The sequence below is a fragment of the Centruroides vittatus genome, unplaced genomic scaffold (assembly GCF_030686945.1).
Source record: "Centruroides vittatus isolate TY-2023 unplaced genomic scaffold, ASM3068694v2 contig_461, whole genome shotgun sequence".
NCBI classification, from domain to species: domain Eukaryota; kingdom Metazoa; phylum Arthropoda; class Arachnida; order Scorpiones; family Buthidae; genus Centruroides; species Centruroides vittatus.
Genome location: NW_027122257.1, coordinates 433,226 through 455,960, shown reverse-complemented (window position 1 = coordinate 455,960; position 22,735 = coordinate 433,226). Strand labels below are relative to the sequence as shown.

The following is a 22,735-nucleotide window of genomic DNA, read 5'->3' as shown; positions in this document are numbered from 1 at the left end:
AAGTATTATTACTATGTTGTCTTTGAAACCATATTTAATGAATTTGTTGGACTACGAACTCAAGATTGGGTTTTAAAGTAAACACTTGGTTTTATTTCCATCTCCATTTAGTTAAACTAAATGGAAATAAAGCCAAGTGTTTACTTTAAAACTCAATCTTGAGTTTGTAATCCAAGTAATATTACTCCTAATTACTCCTAGTAAGAGTATTAAGTAGACATTAGAAAATAAAATTATTTCAAACAACAATAACACAATATTTCCATCTCTGATTAAGAGAACTTGCTATTACAGGAAATTCTCGTTAGTTCAAAATAATCGCAACTTTGAATTATTGAGTTTTGAATTATCCAAGATTTGGATATTTCTGTACAATATACCAAATACCATGTAACTGATGTAATTTATTAACCTGTTCCATGGTATTCCCAAGATATTTTGGGCTGAAACATAAAGACCCAGACTGGTGGACCCAAGATATCGTTTCTGCATCGAAACGTTTTTGACACTAGATATCACTAGTCATTATAATTTTGATATTAAAATTAACTTTAGAAATATAATTTTGGATGATACAATAGCCATGATGTTTTTTCTAAAACGTGGAATTTTCGTTAGGCTTAACATTGACAAAAATTCAACATGGAGTGACACACAATGGAAAAAATTCCAACATGGGATAGGTTAAAGTGACCCGAAAAGTATAAGTTGCCCAAATGTAGTAGCCTAGAGCCCTCCATATAAATATCTCAATCTGCTATTCGTAACCCAATCTTGCAATCCCAGACATAGTTTATGAGAAGAGAAAAAAGTATAGTTCATGGATAAGGTGACACCCAAAAATGTGTTACTGTAAAAGCAAAGAGGTGTAGACCACATTAGAGTTATTCTTGGTCTGTTGTTCTTTCATAGTATGGAGGCACTTCAATCTAAATGAGCGAGTAAACAAATGCACATCACAGTTTTGATAGAATTTTCACTTTAAATTTCAAACTAACTAAATTCCTTAATGTGTAAATCTCAATATCCCCGGCTGGGGCAAATAGTACAGTTATAAACTAACAAGATTTTGAAATTTTGAACTATCAGTTTGAATTAACAAGAATTCTCTCTAATAAATTGACAATTTTACAAAGAATACTAACTAGTATTACAATTGTTTTCTGTTTAATGGATGTTGAATTTAATCTGAAACATTTATTAATAAATGTTTATTCTGAATTTATATGGTTTCCTACCCTTGACTTACACAATGGTATTTTGAATGATGATGTCAAACATAGGTGTTAAAGCATGAAGAATGCTTATTTTCAGCACCACAATCAAACATTAAAAAATAAATATGAAATGCAAAAGCATTCTTATCATTAATATTTATTATTGATTGCATTCTTATTATACAAAGTGTAGTATAAAAGAGAGACCTCCTATTTTTCCTCTAACAGGAAAGACTATAAAATGTGCTATCAGATACTCAAAGCTTATGGTCTGATAGTTTCACTTATATCAAATGATGCCAAAGTAAACTTAGTCGATTGTTAAAATGGGGATAATAGCAATTTGCAAAGAAGCACCACTGTGTAATTCTGTTTCTGAATAAAGAAAATGATGCCCTGGTTAAGATTCATCAACATTTACAGAACTTTTATTGAAATGTCCTGATCAATATAGCATGGTTAAGTGCCAGGCTAGGCATCTTATTGAAGTAAACAGTTTTCTTGGTTTGAAAGGTATCATTGTTTAATATGACAATTCTATATGCAATTACAAGTTAAAATATATATTTATGCATGTATCACTGAAAAAACAACAAATGTTTTAACAGTACAGTATAACCCCAATTTACATTCTTCTTTAACTGCACTAATTAATATTTCCGTCTCAACACCTATCAACCTTTAAAACCCTAATTTACAAACAAATCTTATTCGTGAAAACATTTCATAAATTGGGACAAGCCAAGTACTCAAACTGAGGTCAAACTGTATTAAATTTTAGGTGAATATAACAAATAACAAAATTAACATTAAATTTAAACCACAGCATTTCTTTCTCTCATTTATTCTTGTTTTTATAATTATCCAGCAATTATTAATAAAACAAACAGTAAATGTATTGAATTAGAATGTTCAAACTATTTGTTTAATTCAAGTTTTTATATATATAATAGCCAATTTAACAATAGTTTATAATTACATTTATTTACAATAAATATCATATAAATACTAACTTACAGAAGAAAGAACAGTTTTTTTAAAATTATTTACCTCCATAGTCTGAGAATGGTTCATTCCTTTAATAGCATTAATAGCACACTGTCGAGAAGCATAAGTCACAAATGCACAGCCTTAAAAATAACACCAAAATAAATTTACGACGATTTTAACTAAAAAGTTAAGTTTAAAACAACAATTTACCTTTGCTTTGCCCATTAACATCACGTAACACTGTACATTCTTCTATAGTTCCAAATGGTGAGAACATTATACGAACATCATTTTCATTACATTTCTTTGATAACATGCCAACAAATAATTTTCTTTCTAGGATTTCAAAAATAAAACCTTTTATTACCAACAACAAATGATAAGCAAATGAAAAACCAACTTAATATGAATTTAATAAAAGTACTATCATAACATTTTAATAAAATGTGTAAAAGTAAATTGCTTACATTCAAGTCTAGTCTTAATAGATTTGGACTTTATAGAGGTAGACTGAACTAATAAAACAAATTTTTATCTGGATTCTTAAATTAAATAAGTTGATAGTAAAACAATTTCTCCTCGTCATTACTGACTCAAACAGATCTTACAAGAGTATCTAATTTTAAAATTTTTTACTTAGTTACAAAAATTTTTGTCCTTTTAATTTTCAAAAGTATTATTAAGAGATTCTGTACTTTTTAAAATAGAGAGTTTTTTATCTCAGTTTTCATAAATAACAAAAGATCCGAATTTAAGAACAAAGTAACAAGGGGAAATGGAAATTGGTATGTGAGAATTATCACAACATAGTGATTTATGTGTAAAAAAACTTATTGGAATGTAGAAGCATAATTTGTCTGTTCATCAGAAATGATAAATTTTTTTGATATAAATATTATCTTTTTTTTTATAATTTCCAAAAATGGTAGAAAAATTATAAATGAACATTTTGCTAATAATGCAGGATATTTTAGATGGGCAATGTATCTAAAAACTAAGCAACTGAACAAATAAAGAAAAAAAAAAAACATGTAAAATGCATCAAAACCTAATGACACAATTGTAAACCAAGAAGGAAAATATATTTACCATTCCTGTTTTCACTATCAGCAGGTTTCATCTGAATTGGATGATGAAGCTAAAATAAAAAAGAAATCAGCTTAAATTCACATTTTTTATTACGTTATTCTTTTGATATTACTAAATAACTCAAAAATTTGTCGTCTTCTCTGGGACTTTCGAACACTTGTGTTAATTAATCCCGTCCAAATAATACTTGCATGCAAGCAACATGATTTTTTATTATTCATTTTTACAAATTGTTTATTAAAATTCAAAATTTTCATCTAACCTTTGACCCTGTTATATCGGGCCCAAATCTCATCATCCCAAGTTCAAATACCAATTCAGACATTCAATTTTGGATTTACAAGTAAGAATTTTTATGTATTAATAACCTTATGACTACAAAGTATGTGGTAATGAACACAGCTACGCCTAATAAATAAAGACTGAAACTGCAATTCAATTTTCAATAATGTCATTTCATTTGGTGTCTTGCTATTGAATAATTTTTATACTGGGTATTTTCTAGGAAAACACAACTGAACACTGCAGCATAGAAAAGCGTAATTGTGAGAAAAAAAAGTTTAAAACTGATCTAAATCTAAAATAAAATTATCAGCAACAAGTTGCTTAACTTTCCTGGTAACACTTAAAACTGCATGTGTGGCACCATCTGTTACAATATTTTATTATTGAAAACTTTTATACTTTTAATTATTATAAAATGGCAAAAAGCATAATTTTCAGGGTAGGGATGGGTTTTATAAAAAGTTTTAAATGCTAATAAAAAGCAAACTCCTTATTAAGTGCAATCCTACTCAAGATACAACACATTACCCCCTTTATCTCTCCCCCTCGACCTTTAACCAGCTAAATTTAACGGCATTGATCTTCCTCATACACAAATCTCCTTACAAAATTTCAAAAATTTTTAACAAAAAGCATAGGAGTTATTAAGCTCCAAAGAGGGTGAACAAAATTGTTTCTCCCACACACAAACTAACATCCACACATACAGGAAAAACCTCTTCATTTCTTTGCATTTCTTGACATTTCAAAGTCCAGAGTCCGAGAATGTGAAAGTCTTGGGGGGGGGCTATTTTTGACCTATTTTCTGATCTAATTGTCTTACTCTTCCTCTGTTATATATAATAGAGCCAGTAAAGTTAAATTGTCATAGAAACTAATGTAAGTTGACAGCAATCAGAAACTCGACAGACATGTAGCATGAAGACATAACAGAAGACATAACAGAAGAAAACATATCTTGCCGAGTTTCTTGGAGTTCTTTTGTTGTCAGATCAGTTTCAGGTTTCATTATGAGCTCTTCAATGTTCTTTATATGACCAGCTTAAAACTGGCAATTGGCCCACAGACTACATAGCAAGCTTTAATCTCAAATATCTTGACCCATAGATTGAATTTCTGGCTTTATCACGACATCTATCTTGCAGAGTTATACATATTTGCATAAAATCATGTTTGATGATTGTGGAACTGCTTTTTTTAAACTTTGATCAAAGCCAAAACACTTTGAGTTATACAAACTCTGCTTACACTCTGCTCAATTAAGTACAATGCTATAATTTTCTTTGTTATTTTCTGTCAATTAATAGTATATAAACATATATTAAAATTAAATTAAAATATTAATATGTCTTCTCTAAGACTCATAACAGTTTAATTATTTTATCAAAGAAATGTTTATCTAAGTGTTAAAGCACTAATGTACATGAAATAAACTAATACAGTGGATGATCAGTTAATGAACAGTTCAAACTATGAACAAATCAGATAACGAACACTTTCACAAAAAATTTTTATGTTCGGATAACAAACATCTCATAATGAATACCAACTGGTCTTCCCTTGTCTTCAGGCAACAAGTTGAAACTTTTTGGAGTGCTGGAGACTTCGACGCTCAACCCAGTATATACTGATCGAATAGTATTCCTCCAAACTTTGAAACTCTCCCTTGTAATTCCAGCCTTTTATTTTTCTGACAGAAACAATTTTTTATGGTATTTGCGAGACTGTCGGGCGAGCACTCATTAAGATTTGCATCAGTTTTTATTTTCAAAAGGTGAGAGTATAATAGCAAAGGTATAGTGTGTGCAGAAGATGTCTGATGTTGCTAGGCAGTATGACTTGAACAGGTCTACAGTAGGCTGCAGTTCAATCTTATCTAAGAAAGATACAGTATAATCAAGAAGACTCAAGCAGCTAAAGAAATAACAAAAATCACATCTGAGAAATAAAGAACATTGAAGAGCTCATAATGAAACCTGAAACTGATCTGACAACAAAAGAACTCCAAGAAACTCGGCAAGATATGTTTTCTTCTGAAAAAGAGGATTAATGCCGCCATCTGCTTTTGAAGATCTTTTGAAGAAGTGGGAAGATGTCAGAACAATGGTCTTAGAATGGCATCCAAACCAGGTTGAAGTTAATAGGCTTAGGGATATCTACAATGACAATGCTATTAATTACTTTCAAAAAATCCTGCAGAAGAGAGAAAAGCAATCGATATTGGACAGATTCTTTAATGCCCCACAAACAGAAAAAACATGACTAATAAAAATGCAAGACTGTGTATATATGTATTTTTATTATTACATATAAATAAACATAGTAAAAAAGTATATAATTTTTTATTTTTGGGAGGACTCCAGAACAGATTAATCAAATTCCCATAAAAATCTATGGTAAAAATTGATAATTGTTAACGAACAATTCAGATGGTGAACACAGTCTTGGAAAGGATTATGTTCGTTAACTGATCACCCACTGTACACCATTATTAATGATAAAATCATATTTATCAATTTTCAGATATAGTTAACAAAAAAAAACATTTTAATAACTCACCCCAGGTAACGTTTTGATGTTGTGGAGGGCATTTTGAGCTTCTAGTGCAGATTTCCTGGTGTAAAATGTTACAAAACAACAACCTAAAAAAACAAAAAATAAAATTTTCAATTCATCAATAAGTAAATATCCAAATTCTGTGTTGAAACAAAGAAAACATTTGAATAAATGATAAAAATCTGAACATAAACAATAAGAAAAAATTTCATATAAATATAAAAAATATAAATTTTCTCTCTTATCAGTAAGTGGCTAATCTACAACAATCTTTAAGAGATATGAAGAAAAATTACAATTCAATTTGTTTAGATTTACTGAAGTAAGACACCAGACACACATATGAGGGGTGAAGAACCTAAATTGAGTTCTGTCACAATTTTTCACAGAATATAATCTAGATCAATCATAACAATAGATCATCATCATCATCCAAAAGAAAAAATTATAGCAATATAATGAAGTGAATAACTATAATAAAAATGGTGGCGTTATTACTGCCCGCATGATAATTTAATATTCATTCCAAAATGATAATTTTAAAGAAGAATCTTAGTTAAAAATTCTGAATTTTCATAAAAACATTCAAAAATGTAATTTGATTTAAGATAAACTACGTAAATGAAAAAAACCAGTAATGTTATTTTGCAACCTCAATAATATTCAGTAAAGTATACATTTAAGAATAAATCTGATATAAATCATGACTATTCAGAAAATTTTTACATAATTAATTCAAAATACTGTAGCACAGATTATGTATGATAAATCAGATTGGTTGTTTTGATTACTGACTTTTTCAACTCATTCTGATTCGACAGAATAGAAGTATTTGTGACAAAAACCCAAACCATTTAGCAGCTAAATGCAAAAAAGCACAAATACATAACTTCATTACTAAATCCAGCAACATGCATTCGGTATTTGCTGAGTGTCAAATAATTACCTATTCGTCCCCTTGATTTGGTATATTATACAGACAAGGAATGGAAAACAGCAAATACCAAATATTAGTCACTAGTAAATCATCCACACTGCTCGATATTGGCCAAATGTCTGCTTGGCATCTGGCAAATACCAGATGTGTGGAGCCACATTAATATCTGTTGCTCATAAATAAAAGCTATTAAATTTATTAGTAAGCTAGAATGTCACAATTACTGGTAAATGATTAAAACTATGCAAGATGCTTTAATGAAGTGTATAAATAACAGTTACATAGCTTTCGAGTGTTTTAGTTATTCCATTCATCTATGGCAGGGGTGGCCAACAAGTCGATCGCGAAGCCAATTTTGGTCAATCGCTTGCGATGTCTTGACTTAATGTGTTACACTTGTAACTGAATGCAACGCGTGAACGTAACGCGCAAAAGCGACAACATGCATGCAGTTATGACTGGACTCGTAGACAACACAGCCATTTAGCTTGTATATTTGATACTGTCATGCGGTAGCTTCTTTTCTTTAGTATTAACAATATTATTATTATTAATCAATATTATTTATCCACGGTGATAATGTTGAGTTTCAATTTTTAATTTGTTTAAAATGTAAATACCTGTTCTTTATGTTTTAAATTAAGTTATGGCTTTTCTTACTTATCTATTTACTTGATAAGTGAGCGTTTTCGGTAACAGTCCTCTATATTTTTGGATTTATGGAAATACGTCAATTGAGAAAAATACCCCAGTATTACCAAATGTAGCAAATATATTTATTCCTATTTCGGAACTACATACCTGTGTGAATTGGCATTGTCATACTTAAAGTTAACGAAGACTAAACATTCTGTCCTGACTGATTCCCATACTGAAGAATCATTGTTATTATCTTTGTCAGGATATACACCTAATTATGTTTCCTTGGTAAGAGTCGTGCAAACTCAGTCCTCCCATTAATGTAACGTAATAAAATAAATTCTAAATCTGTCTTTATCAGTAGCTAATTTGAATTAATAAATATTGTTAATAATTACTCATGTTGTTTTAATTCCCCTGGACGTGAGTTTTTTGGCTCGTTAAATAATTACGTTGTTTTTTACAGTAGATATACAGGGTGTTTCAGTACAAAGAGCACTTCCGCGAGCTGTTGATAGATTAGCAAAAAATAAGTCTAAAAATCTTATATCATTCTTCCATGGTAAATTTTCCTCACCAAAAAAAACATCGCGAAAGTAAAATCTTATAATCAAATTATCAGCCGTACTGTGCAGTTTTATAACAACTTTTTCAAGTTTACGAACAAATAGTACCACAATTTATACATTGTCATTGATAAAAAAAATTAAATTATATTTTAAGTTAATAAAAATCAATCTTGAAAGTGTCGAAAAATCGATTTTTTTAGGTGCCGCCTGTACGGAATGAACTCGTAACTGCAAATATCAAAAGTTGGGTCTGGAAATTTATTTTTTTATGAGCCTTATATCTCGAAAACTTAATAAGTGATTTAAAAAATAGGAAAATAGTTTTGAATATATTTTGCTTATCTACCCATAGCTCGCGGGAGTGTACCTCGTACTGAAGCACAGTGTATAAAAATAGTATGTATTTCACACCCCCTCGCCACTTAGAGTATGCCTATGACAACAAGTCGATCGCGCCACATTTTTAAGATAAAAAGTAGATCTTATGTACACAAAAGTTGGCCACCCCTGATCTATGGGAAAAAAAAGATGAACATGGTGTTGCTATGGCAATCCAAACATAACATTTAGATATTTTGAATACAAAACAAAGATAAGGAGAGATTATTTTTCCTTTTCCAAAGATGAGTGAGATAACTCAAAAGTACCCAAAAGCTATGTAATGGTTGTTTATATACTTACAGCATACCTCTCAGTTTCAGCTATTAAATTAGTCAATACAAAATACTACAGATTTCACCCGTAATATGAGAAACTAGTAGATATAATTTTACTCCCGTAAGTCCATTTCTCTACTAATATTACTTATACTTTTAATTTCTGTCTTTTTAAGAACAATATTGAAATTTAAAAACAATTTTATCCAGTCAATTATAAATTCTACAAACTATAATCAATTGTTTGATTTGTCTATTATGCTGTCTGAAATAAATTGCAAAGTTTTCTAGAAATATATCTTATATATTAGTATCAGTTTGCAATAAGCAGAATAACTTTTTGTAAACCAAGGAGATATGTTTTGAATAACCCTGTACACACACATACATGCAGTCGTCTAAAATGAATTCTACCATTTTAAATTACTGTAATTATGTTAATTATTGTCTGAGAAATATGTGACATACACTAATTGAAAGAGTAACCATCTGAGTTTCATCCACCATCAGCATTCAAATGTCTTGTCATCTACTGCCTCTAAGAAGAGCTGTAAACAAAAATGGCAAAATGCAAGAGAGAAGATGCTTTGTGTTCTGCACAGTTCAAAAAGTCTGAATCACTCATCACTGTAAAATATGAGTAATCTACTGGAGCCACAGAATTATGGCTCTTGTATGAGTAACAATGGATATGGCATAGTGAGCATAGGAAGAAATTGAGTATTGGATAGATGTCTGCCATGTGTTGTCAGGTACATGTATGGCAAACCATGAAGTTGAAATAGACAAATGTGAATCTTGGGCAGTATTCCAATTTTTTTATGTATATTATGACATTCTTAGATAATAATTAACATAATTATAATAATTTAAAATGACATAATTCTTGTTGAGAGACACTGCAGGGTTTAAGCTGCTGTTAGTTTTTTCACTAAAGTGTGATACAAATTTAGATTTAGTAACAACTTTCTTGGCACATTACACTAAAAAAACTAATGTTTTTAAGATATTTTAACTAGTGATGGGACAATACCAAAATTTCTCCTGATTCTGATTCTTTTGAATACTTTCTAAAGTTTATTTTAGTTTAGAAGAATTAATGATTTACAGTACAAGCACAATACATTCATTAATTAATAAACATCAAGCTTAAGAATGGAAAAAGATTGGGAAATCCAGAATTGATCCTTCAAAAGAAACCCAAACTTCTCCCTTTACATGCAGATACACATGCTTTTGTTATGCACAGTGTGTCCCAAAGATATATAATATCAACATTTTACTATATTTCAGAATTATTGGAAATTTAAGAGAAATGTAAATGATTTCAATTGTATATGCAAATTACTTTACACTGATTTTTGATAATTGTAGAATTACAAATCATTATATTAATAATTTAATAAAAATATATTTTTAGCTGTCCCAAAAATATAGATAATAAAACAGAACTGTAAAATTTCAAGCAAAGAAACTTAAAATTAGGAAAATAATAATAAATAACATCAAGTAACACATTAACTTTGTCATCAAGTAATAATTTGAATACTGAATTAAAACTTTCAAAATGCCACATGGAAGAGAGTTTAGTATGGAAGAAATTGCAAGAAATATAGAAAATTAAAAGCAGAAGGCTGTCATGTCAGAGAAATTGCTGTGTTAATGAACAGATCTACTCCTGGAATTTATAAAATTTTTGAGAAATCATTACCAACAGCTTTTAAACATCAATCAGAAGACCCAAAATCATATCTCAAAGGAATGGTAATTGAATTGTGCATCCTCCATCACAACAGGATAATTTATTTTATCAAACTTTGTCTGAAAGTGGATTAAAAATATCAAAAGCACTGTTTGTTGAAGAATTTCAGCAGTGCCACATATGAAATTTGATGCCTTGATGACAAAAAATCATCACTAACAAAACAATGTAAACTGGCATTAATGCAGTGGGCTGAAGGACACATGATGTGGAATGATCAATGGCTCTCAATCTTTATCAGAGATGAAAAGAAATTTAATTTGGATAGCCTAATTAACAGCATGATATTAAAAAAGAAGAGTGCAGTTTTTCAGTAGGCAAAAGGGTGGTGGTTCTGTTATAGCATGGGGCTGCTTTGGATTTAATGGTTTATCAAATTTAATGATTTTAACTGATAGACAGACATGTAAAAGTTATCAAGAAATCCTAAAAAATAATTTAATAATCTATTAGAGAAGAAATTGGAGAACCTGATTGGATTTTCTAACAGGACAATGTCAGTATTCATTGTTCACACTCAACAACTAAGTGGCCAGCAAGAATCCCAGACATAAATCCGATTGAGAACTTGTGGGGGCATTCTTGCTTGAAAAATTTATGCTAATAGCAGGCATTTTACGAGTTAAACAAGAAATCATTGTCTCAAATGACATGGTCTCAAATGGATACAGAAATCTTACACAATTTAATTAAATCAATGCTTAAATCACATTTTTGAAGTCATTAAACATAATGGCAATTCTATTTCATATTAAAACAAATCATCAATTTATGTTATGAACTATTGCTCAAAGTTTAAATTTTATCTATATTTTTGGGACATCACAAAACAAGTATTTTGTGTTTAACACTTTATGTAACTGTCAAATATTGTAAAACAATTATATAACATTGTATTATGCTATAAATCAGCTGTTCCCAACCAGCGGTCCGCAAGAGCTAAAATATAGTCTGCGAAAGATTTAAAACTTTTATCCATTTTAAATTATTAATCCCACATTGATACAAACTGAATTTAATTTTTACTAAAAATGTTATATTTTCTATTATAATAGTACTGTTAAAGCATGTTACTCTTGAGTTTAACGATTACTTATGTTAAAAGTTTTGATTAAAGTTTATTTTTAGATTGACACAGTTCATTTTTCTTAAACCTTGTGGTCCCTGCTAACAACAATGAAATAAAAGTGGTCCCTGGTCAAAAAAAGGTTGGGAACTGCTGCTATAAATAAACAATCACAACAACTTGCATTGTTAAGAAATACTTAATATTTTTTAAAAAAAACATATAGATTATCTATATTTTTGGGACACATTGTAAAAGAAAATAAATTTGTAATCTAATTGCAGATAAAGTTAATATTGCAACATTACCCCCAAACAAATTACAGCTAATTCCCTTTTATTCGAAAAAAAAAAATCATCCCATTGTGTCATCTAAGGTCACCATCACCGAGATCTGTTTCGTTGGCCAATGTGATGACCAAGAGGGGAGAAGAGCATGAGAAGATGCACTTCTTTCTTAATGCTTCTCACAATTAGCATGCCTCGTAAATGTTGTAATTCCATCGTATTTAACACTAAATGAGGTTTGACAAATGATGCAATGAATCGAATGAATATCATCATCATCATAAGTTAATTAATCAAGTTTTGAGTTCATTCACTCGAGCCACCAGATTTTCCTAAATGTGCAAATGCATGTATTTATTTGAAGAAAAAGGAATCAAACAAATGCCTAGACTGATTCATCTCAAAAAATCAATTTTTAAAACTCAAAACGGCAGTAAATTTAGTGCAAACAACTCTTTTTACTTACAATCGGGCAAAATGCATTTGAAAATTTAATGTATTAGAGCATCATTTGTGAATTATAACAAAAATATTAATAGTTATAATGGAAAGTCATTTTATCATTAGAAAACATATCTGTATAGACTGAAACCAATTTGGCTTGAACAACAACTTGTATGCTTTATTTCAGCAACACTTTTATTTCTATAATAGAACATTTTTGACACCTTTTCACAGGTCTGTGTCATGTTTAACAAAAAGATTTAAACTGTGTTCTTGAACAGTGCAAATCATCTTGTTAAACCTCACACAGACCTAGAACATTTGTTTGAACAAATTAATGCATTGCCAAAAAAGTATTTAAGGTGTTGCTCAAGCATTTTATCATTATAAGTAAACATACTAAATATTAAAAATAATTTTATCTAATATTTTTTCAATTAAAATATCATTTTGTTTATATTTTTAACTGTTTTACAGAAACTCAAATATTTTTGTCGATTGCCAGCCAAACCGACCCAACACTGTCTGGGTGGCAACTTTAATGTCACCTTATCTCTCCTAAAATGGGACAGTTAGTACTGGCAGAGTGCAATCTCTCATCACTCCAACTATGCGAAAGGGAAGTTCACCTTGACAGACATCACTTCATGTATGAAGTGTCATGTATTCTCTGCTTTGTAGGTAGACACAAAAGTTTCCAATAAACAAATACTTAATTGTTAATCTTGTAATTTAAAAAAAGAAAATTCTGATGAAGTGGGTAAAGTATTTGTTGCTGTCAGATGTAAGGATATGTCATCGGCTAAAGTTTATAAAATGATAGTTGTAAATGACCGTCTCTTAGATTACTGTCATATATCAACAGTTATTAAATTTGTTCTTTCACACACAGCGCACACTGTTCAGTGAGATGACATTAACAAAAACTCCAATTGAAAACTGTCTTGATGTAAAAAATGTCAGCAACTTGTTAAACATCTTCATAAATGGCCCTCCAAGATGGGAATTTGATTTTCATTCAGCATTTGTTGCCCATGGGATTCAAAACTAAGAAGAATTGTTCAATAATGTATTAATGTGGGTTTTAACAATAGATTTATGGTTATATTGGTAGTGAAGTACACTGTAATAATGTGTAGAATATCTATGAGAATAAACAAATGTTTAAACAATAATGTATTGTGTATTGTTCTGGGCAGCCTCACAGATGAGAAATGTTAGCTATGGTTTCTAAAATTTTGCTACAACTTTTTTAGTAAAATTAGCTAAAATGCTACAGAAAATTTTTTCCTAGTTTAACCTGTCCTGTGTTATTCCTGACATACCTTGAGTTGTGACCTGTTGATCCTGACTGGTTAAACCAAGATATCTCGTTTCAGCATCGGAACGTTTTTGAAACTAGATACCACTAGTCGTTATAATTTTTATATTAAAACTGACTTCTAAAATATAATTTTTTTTGTGTTTACATTTATTAATATATTTTTTTTTTTTGGTAAAAAAAAAAAAAAAAAAAAAATTTTGGATGATACAATAGCCACAATTATTTTTTCGAAAATGTGTAATTTTCATTAGGCTTAACATTGAACAACTAATTGCAACAGAGAAAGATTTCAACATCAATTAGGTTAAACCCAGACTCCGTATTTACGTATATCACAACAACTAATTGGTATTAGCTTACCTCGACTCTGTCCCGTTAATTTGTCTCTTAAAACATTGATTTGATAAACGGGACCGAAATCTTCGAACATGGTTTTCAGATCGTTTTCGTCCCAATTTCGTGGAATCTGTCCGACAAACATTTTTATGGCATCAGGGTCCGGTTGATCTTGATGGGGATTCATTATTCTGTGAATAGAGAATAAAATTGCAGTGAGAAGCGACCAAAATTTATTTTTATTTCCATATATTAAATCAAAGTATTTGTCAATTAAATTTAAAATTAGTCATTAAACATTTTACACAAAATAATGAATAAATAAATAAATCTTTTGATAATATAGCATTTACTTTCAAGATATTAAAATGCATTTTAAACATATTTATTTATATTTCTTCTCCTTAAATCATATTTTTTATAACAATAAGATAAAAATGTCCATTTCATTTTCATTTATTTGAAATAAAATAATCTTTTTTATAATGTAAAAGTAATAATGACCATATTTTCTTGATTCTAAGGTGCACTTTTAACTCAGTTTTTTATTGTCTGATGCAGAGATAAATCTTATAACCGATTGCACGTTACATTTGCAGTCCAAAGCAATAGTCATCGTGAATAGACCAAATGATGCATTAGACAGCAACGACAGACATTTGACACGTAATAAACCATAAGACTTAGTAATTACACAAAATTTTGCCAAACATTTTTGATCTCATTTAGAAGTCCTCGTTGGGTTACACCATCAAATTTATGAACTATCAATGTATGATAGCATTTAAAGACAGTTGCAAATTCCAGTAATTAAAGTCCTATGAATTTTGTGTGTCAGATTTTAAAGTTATCCAGTTTACACCGTTACCATTCTAGGTAATTAAAATTGATTTTCTGGGCATGAAACAAACATTAAAGCAACAATCGAGGTAAAATGTATATTTTCTTTCTGAACATTTTGACATTATCAAAATGTTGTCTTCGGGATGGCTTTCTAAAGTGGCACAAGCCAGTTCACACACCTTTATGCCATTACTGTAATAATGGATGTTTTTGGCTATACTGATTGAGTTCGAACAAGCTCTGCCGGTATCGAGCATCTTATTTAAACTACAGTAGAGACTCGTTAATCGGAACCCCGGTAATCGGAATCGCCGGTAATCGGAACGATTTTCAGTCGGACTGTGTCGTGCTGAATCGAACGTTTTTGATACTAGATTTACTTCTAAAGTATAATTTTCATGTTTTTATATTCTTCAATATATTTATTTTGTTTGTACAAAATGCAAAAATAATTTTTAACGATACGATAGCCTCGATTATTATTATAAAAATTTTCGTTAGGCTTAAAATCGACGAAAATTCAACACGAAGCGACACGCAACGGAGAAAAATTTGAACATCGGACAGGTTAATATATTTATTCGTACATAATCGGTAATTGGAACAAATCACTAATCTGAACAACCCCAGTCCCCAATTGATTCCGATTTTCGGTTCTCTACTGTACTTTTTTAATGCATAAAATGTCTTTGAGGCATGACGCTACATTAAAAGGAATAGTTATTGTATATGCAAAACAACGGGGTGCCAAACACGACATTTCTTGACATTTGAAATGTTTGCCAAACTTGTTACTTAATTAAACTCAAAAATTTTTTTTTTCAACATTTTTCATCGTAAAATGAAATCTTAAAATTAAGTTTTAGAATCGCGACATGTCTTAGAATCAAGAAAATATCATAATTTTATAAAAAATGTTTAAAATTAAATAATAATAATAATAATAGTAATTATAAAGATAATAAATATGAAAAATTAGCACACAATAATAATAATAATAAATAAAATGCTAAACAAATCAAACATTCATTTAAATACATTTGATATAATTTTATAATATAAAAATGATAAAAGTATCAACCTGTACTGATTATATTAAATTACTAATCAAATTTAATTGTTAAGCAACCTTCTTTATAACATTACATTATACAAACATTAAAAGAAATTTAAATAAAAAAAAAAACACTTTTCATTTGATTCTAGAATAAAAAAACAGTAAAGTTACGTTTGAAAATAAAAATATTTTTAAGAATTTTCAAGAATAAATAGACATGAGCAACATTTATTTTTTATAACAAACGATAAATGAACACAATAGGACAGAGCAAAAATTAAATATATACAATTTGATTTTTGAGTTATTTCGATTTAAAAATGAAAGAAAGCATAGACTTTCCCTTTTGCTATGTTTCTTTTTTAACAATTAAACAGTTTCATTAATGCCATAAATAAGCCATTCTTTTGACCTTCTATTAATATACACACACCAAATAAAAATCTATCTTGCTGATAAAGAAGTCCATTAATTCATAACTGACTAAATTACTCAATAAGTTTAACTGAAGTTGAAAAACAAATTCTCAAGTATCACTACATTCATCCAACAATTATATTATTATAACAGAAAATTCATAATACTAATACAAAACTATAAGAGTGTTTTTATGCAAAATAGCATTCAATTTTTTTAATGTTTAAAATTAATTATAAAGTTTAATATTATTTCACTTATTTGTTCACAATTTAATCTAAAAAAACACAACAAACTTTACAACTAATAATTAGATATATACCAAATAATTACTAAACATTATTGAGTATATGAGCTTTGCAAGAAATAGCTGAGTTTGTCAAACAATCATGGCAATTTAAACGCTTTGTACAGAAGATTGTTTGTTACATAAAAATACAAAATTAACTACAGTAGATCCCCCTATAACACGGAACTCATCTACCGTGTTATAGGGGGAGTCTACTGTATTTAATTACAGATCTTTAATAATGTTTTACTAATGATCTAACAGGAGCAATTATTTAACAACAAAAACTGTTTGTACAGAACTCAGGAATTGAAGTTTAAATTCAATAATAAATTTTCCAAGGTATATAAACACAAAGCGATTATATAACACGGGTGCTATTGTGGAAGATTAACAGTTTTTAATGTTTTGTAAGCGCCGTAGCCTACAGAAACAGGTCGGCGCCGAAGATCATTTTTAATTGTGTTGTGAATCGTCTAATAGTATTTTGTTCGTTATTTTAGAAGTTTTTTTGACTTCATGTCGCTAGCTGCAAAGTGGTTCCTGACCGGAATAAAGGAAGAAAATAGAAAAAAGGACTCAAACTTTTTGTTTGTATACCTTGGAAAATTTATTATTGAACAAAAACTGTTATTAAATTTTTAAAAATTTGGACAAGAAATCTCCCTGAACTTTTCTATTTTAAAAAATATCAGAAAATTTTGTTTTTAACAGCGTAAAAGTTCACATAACTTACTACAACCGCACTTCATTGAAGAAAAAGGCTCTACATTTATTCATCTGGAAAGTATTTTCCGTTTTTTCTTTCCTCAAAACCACTATCAATCAACAAAAAGGTTCTTTCTGATTAAACAGATATAAAGAAATTTGGTGTCTATAGATTTTATGGAAGAATTTTGGTAAATTTTATAAGACTGTCTTGTTTATGTAGCCTGAAATAGAGTATTGCTCGTTTAAATATTTCGAATCAAGCATGAATTTTATTTGCTAGTAGTAAATTTGAAAATGCCAGTGAAGTGTTTTGAATGCCGTCTCAAGTCAAATCTTGAAAATTTATTTATTTTAAAGTGTTTCTTGAGATGCAACAAATAGTAATAAGAATGACTGGCTTGTGACGTCACCAAGACTATTCTCTGTACGTAAACTTCTTATGATCACCCAGTACTATTAAATCCAAAAATAATTATAAAGAATTTTTGAAAACCAGAAAAATCTAGAACAAGAACTTACAATAATTTAATATTTTATGACTAAATAAAGTTCTGAAAAGATTTTTACATCCTTCTAAGAAAGAGATTTTGGTTTGTAGTGTACAAAATCTACAAATTATCAAGAAAGCTGAATTCTTTGTATTCTGAACAAATCTGTAATGGAGCATCACAGAGAGAGATGCAATGACAAGTCAAAGCCAAACATTTGTTTGACTTTGGAGTCATATTGCTAGACCAAGGATGGCATATTCAGTGCAACTGTGCTGTTGCAGCATCACACTGCTGTTAGACTGTAAACTGATCTTAATGCTCTGAATTATGTAGGTAAGAACATTAAATTCAATACAGAAAAATTTAGTAGACAATATTCCAAACAAAATGGACCTAGAAGTGAAATTTTTCACATCACACAAGGATTGGAAAGAATTAAACACACAAATCCCAAATCTTCTTCTTATCTGTGAATTTTCTACTTCTAATTTGAAACATTAAGAGGTTTATATATTGAGAATACATTTTCAATTTATGTTATGCATACATCTCATTTTTGATATTTCAAATTATAATTTCCTTTATTTTAATTATTATTGTACATCAGTAAACAATGATGCATTCACAGCCATACAATAAATCCATTTTTATGACTTCATTCTTATTTTTGTTGACCATCTTGATATAGTATGTAGTCTACATGATACTATGTCAAGCTTACTTTCAATTTATGACAAAATTCATAGCAAATGACATCTCATTTGACAGTTTTTTTGAGAACCAATCAGTTAGCAGAAATAGGGATCTGAAAATAATTACTGACCTCTGCTTTAATGGAGTTTATTACTTCTAGAAAATTTAATAGTGTATAAAGAACAAAGGAATGCAAGTTTAAATTTGAAGACAACACATTTGATTTGAAGTTCTTAACAAGAAAGCTGTTTTCTAGAAAGATGAAATCTTATGAATTTTGTGTGTGTTGTCATCAGGAATAAGAAATGGATCCAAAAGTATGTACTATCAAAACAAATTTGCCAGTTAGAAGGATAAAATCAATATAGACAACTCAAATAATAATAAGAAAGTTTAAATATAACTAGTTTTTAAAAAATGCATGTAATATAATAGGACATACACTAGAGTTATGATGAGGTATCCATGAAGAATCAAGAGACCCAGAGGACATCCAAACTTGATGAGACTATGACATAAGAAAACAAACAGGCACAACATGGTGGAGAGAAGCAAATAATACAAATGCAGAACAATTATGTAAGGGAAACTACACCACAATTAAAAATGATGATGATGACAGAAAATTATAGTCATAAAAGAATGAAGTCTTTCTTATTTTTATAATTCACTAGCAGATAGGCCCGGTGTTGCTCGGGCAAAAGTAATGATAGCGAATATTAAAATTATTACGTTATAGTCAACCTTACCCATTTTCATAGAATGCAAGAATTGGGTCCCCCTGTTTCCAGACTAATTAGAGAATTTTTAGCTGGATCTAAAAATATGTCCAATTTCCCGCAAAAATGAAAAAGACTGCATCTGCGTCTTGCATGTCACTTTCTCTTAACACTTCCATTGTTGATGGAAGTGTTAAGCCTTAATCCTGTCCCTCTCTTCCGTGGGAGGAATTTCGAAAAATCCCTTTTTAGTGTGCGTTCTCATGACGCACACCAAGACGTTTGAACCCACAACGGATCTTGCTTTATATACCCCCACCAATGGGTGGTCCCACACATACAAAAAAGGCTTCAAATGGTCCACAATGTTCCAGAACATTCCACAACATTCTGGAATGCTCTCAAATGTTCTGGACTGTTCTAGAAATTCCTAGAGGGCGAAACTTCCAGCCCTTATATCTTCAACAGCATGCCCTTCAGGTAAAAACAGGAACCTTCTTCATGGATGGGGGATAGAGGGCTACCACAACATATAACTTCCTTGATTGTAACAGGACTCATTATTGAGTTTTAGCAGCATGCACATTGTACATTTACAATATATGTTGAACTGATTACATAAATGATTCAAAAAAAAAAAAAAAAAGACTTTACAACTTTGAAATCATAAGAAATCTTAATAGGAAGACTTACAAAATTGACTGCTGCATTAACTTACAGCAAAACTCAAAGTTTTATCTCAAAAAACATTTTAGCTCAACATGAATGTCATCAATGATACAACATACAACCCACCCAAATTCAATTTTTAATCTGTTATCACTTTTCTAATTACGACTAGAAGTTGCAAATTTACTGACCTTGTTTGGAAATATGGAAAACTTTCAAAATGATATCAGTTTACCAGTAAAAGTTCCAGTAATTTATAAACTTTGACTCCAAATGTGAAATTAGAACACTAATGATTGAGTTGACAAGTAAACAATTAGAAGAAAAGAAATTCAATTGGATGTAGCACATTGTAATCAAGTGTGCTACATCCAATCAAATTTCCTTTCTTCTATTTTTAAAAGCAATAATTTTGTTGCTAGAAAAATAGAGTACAATGTAATTTTTTAGTCTCCTTAATTAAGAAGTTGCCAGTGCAAGTACTCACATTCATATAAATACATTCCATTTTGTCAACTAAAATCATTATTGTGCTCTAGGAATTACGGATAATTACCAAACTGTTTGGCATAGTGCTGTAATATGATACTTTGAAAATTATAAAGATCTGTAAAGAACAGTGAAGTAAACTACTTTTACCATTTAAATAAAAACATTCAATGCTTTTAAATCTTTAATATTTAAAAATATATGAGCAGCATTCAGAAATGATTTACAATAGTAGTTTTCTGTACATTATTTATTACATAACCTATATATAAATGTGAGAACCCGAATTTACCGGCAAAATATAAATTTAAATTAGTCTTTATTTCGACATCAATAACCAAATTCCAAACCAAAAGCCGACTTGTCTTAGGGGAATGACTGTATTTCCCCTCCCCTCGAAACTGAGTCACTACGGAACTAAAGACAAAATTCGCTTATTGGCAAGAAAATTAATGAGGGGACGAAATAAAAAGGAGGGGAGCAAGGACAGAGGGGTCGTCGTTCGTAGCTCCCACCTCTCGTCGGACTCGAAGCCTCTACGCTGAAATTCTACGCTCGAAGCCTCTACGCCACTATGATTGGATTCTGTATTGACTGTCCTCCAACTCCAATACTTGTTGAGGTATGACGACCACTTGTTTGTAAACTCTCTCTCGGGTTCGAACTTTCCTAAGATAGTATGTAATATCTCTGTCAATGTTATCCAGTGTAACTGTTCTTTATTGTCTCGCAATAAATTCTGTTTGTTATTGTAACTGGTGTCCTTTATTCGAATCTCGCCTCTGTCTTATCAACGAGCTCCCTCTCCTCCTCCACTCGACCTACAAGTAATTAGTTCCAGACTGGACAGCCATCCTCAACAGTGGGCAGGTTTTTACCGACCTGTTAACCGAGAAAAAGGAGGTCCGACGTGGTCCGACCTCCCGGTGAACCCACATAAACATGGGATCTGTCAATATATCACTACCAACATCAATGCATCATTGCCATTTTTCTGGTAACTTCATAATGGTGTCATGGAACCTTCTTTGGGGTACTACAAAACGACCAACCTGTGATGTCACCAAGACTCAATACCCTCTCAGTCAAAAACAATTCAAACACAATCTGAATGTTCCTGGTCTTCTGGTGGTACATGGTCTTCTGTGCAGAACCTTCCTGACCACATATCACAGTTAAATATCTATGAATTTTCACAGTTTTGACACCTTCCTTCCATAAAAACCACATAGACTATATTTGTCCAAGTGTTTCCCTACTTGCCAAAAGATGAATACCATACTCTTGCTACATACTCCAGTGGCATCTAACATCTAGACATGTGCATTAAGTACTAGTATCAGCCTTTCATCCTATGAGAGGGCACACCCACAGATTGCAAGGTATTCGTACAACATCGCAATTGTAAATCATTTCCAAACACTCCTCGTAAGTATTTGTGAAAGTATATAGAAATATTCCCCCCTTTTTTATAAATAACAAATTTTATTATCAAGTTATTATTTCAAACTCTCTTTTAAAATGTAATATGACTTATTCTTTTATTTTATAAAATACAGTTATCAGAAAATCAAAATAAATATTTTGGTAATTGAAACAGAATATTTTGTCAAATCAACAAAGAACACTTAACCATTTGCAAAATCCTTGGTAAAATGAAAATAAAAAAACTTATAATAAAATCAGCAAAAAAGCAATTTATAAAATAATGGATTTCATAATACATTTAGCCTTAAAAAAATATAACTTTACACTTAAAAGCTTAATTAATTTAAGCTTTGATATAAACCTTAAATTAAGTGTCAAAACATAGTTTTTAGATCAGCTTTAAAAAATGCAATTAATAAAGGCCAACAATTAATTAATAAATTGCCTTTCTTATCAGTAATAACTGATGGATAAGGAAATGTTTTCACTTTTAAGATTCCTCCAAACTTTTCAATTTCACATTATTTATCTTAGTTATGCTATCTTCATCATATTGCAGAGTTCATTATTTTTAATTTTATAGTAGTATAGTTTACTTCTAATGTTTAGAATAAAACATATTTTATTTAGTCAGAAATACGTTAAGGAATTCCTTGTTTAAAGGAAATATACCAGGAAATGATTGGGTTTCTTTTCTTTTTTTTTTTTTTAATCAAAATAACATAAGCAAATTATGAGAGCACATTACAAACATTAAATAATTTCAAACTTT

At 29.9% G+C, this 22,735-nt stretch overlaps 1 protein-coding gene across 14 annotated transcripts in view; it reads right to left on the bottom strand.

Moving 5' to 3' along the window:
- Nucleotides 1-22,735, bottom strand: part of LOC136977578 (CUGBP Elav-like family member 2) — an 84,514-nt gene that overhangs the window by 21,459 nt on the left and 40,320 nt on the right. For all 14 annotated transcript variants that reach the window (XM_067273083.1, XM_067273092.1, XM_067273093.1 and 11 more), the window contains 5 exons: nucleotides 14,182-14,348; nucleotides 6,141-6,223; nucleotides 3,297-3,345; nucleotides 2,418-2,543; nucleotides 2,268-2,347 (listed from right to left, as the gene is read on the bottom strand). In XM_067273083.1, coding sequence (XP_067129184.1) covers nucleotides 2,268-2,347; nucleotides 2,418-2,543; nucleotides 3,297-3,345; nucleotides 6,141-6,223; nucleotides 14,182-14,348 — 505 coding nt within the window. The remainder of the gene's footprint in view (nucleotides 1-2,267; nucleotides 2,348-2,417; nucleotides 2,544-3,296; nucleotides 3,346-6,140; nucleotides 6,224-14,181; nucleotides 14,349-22,735) is intronic.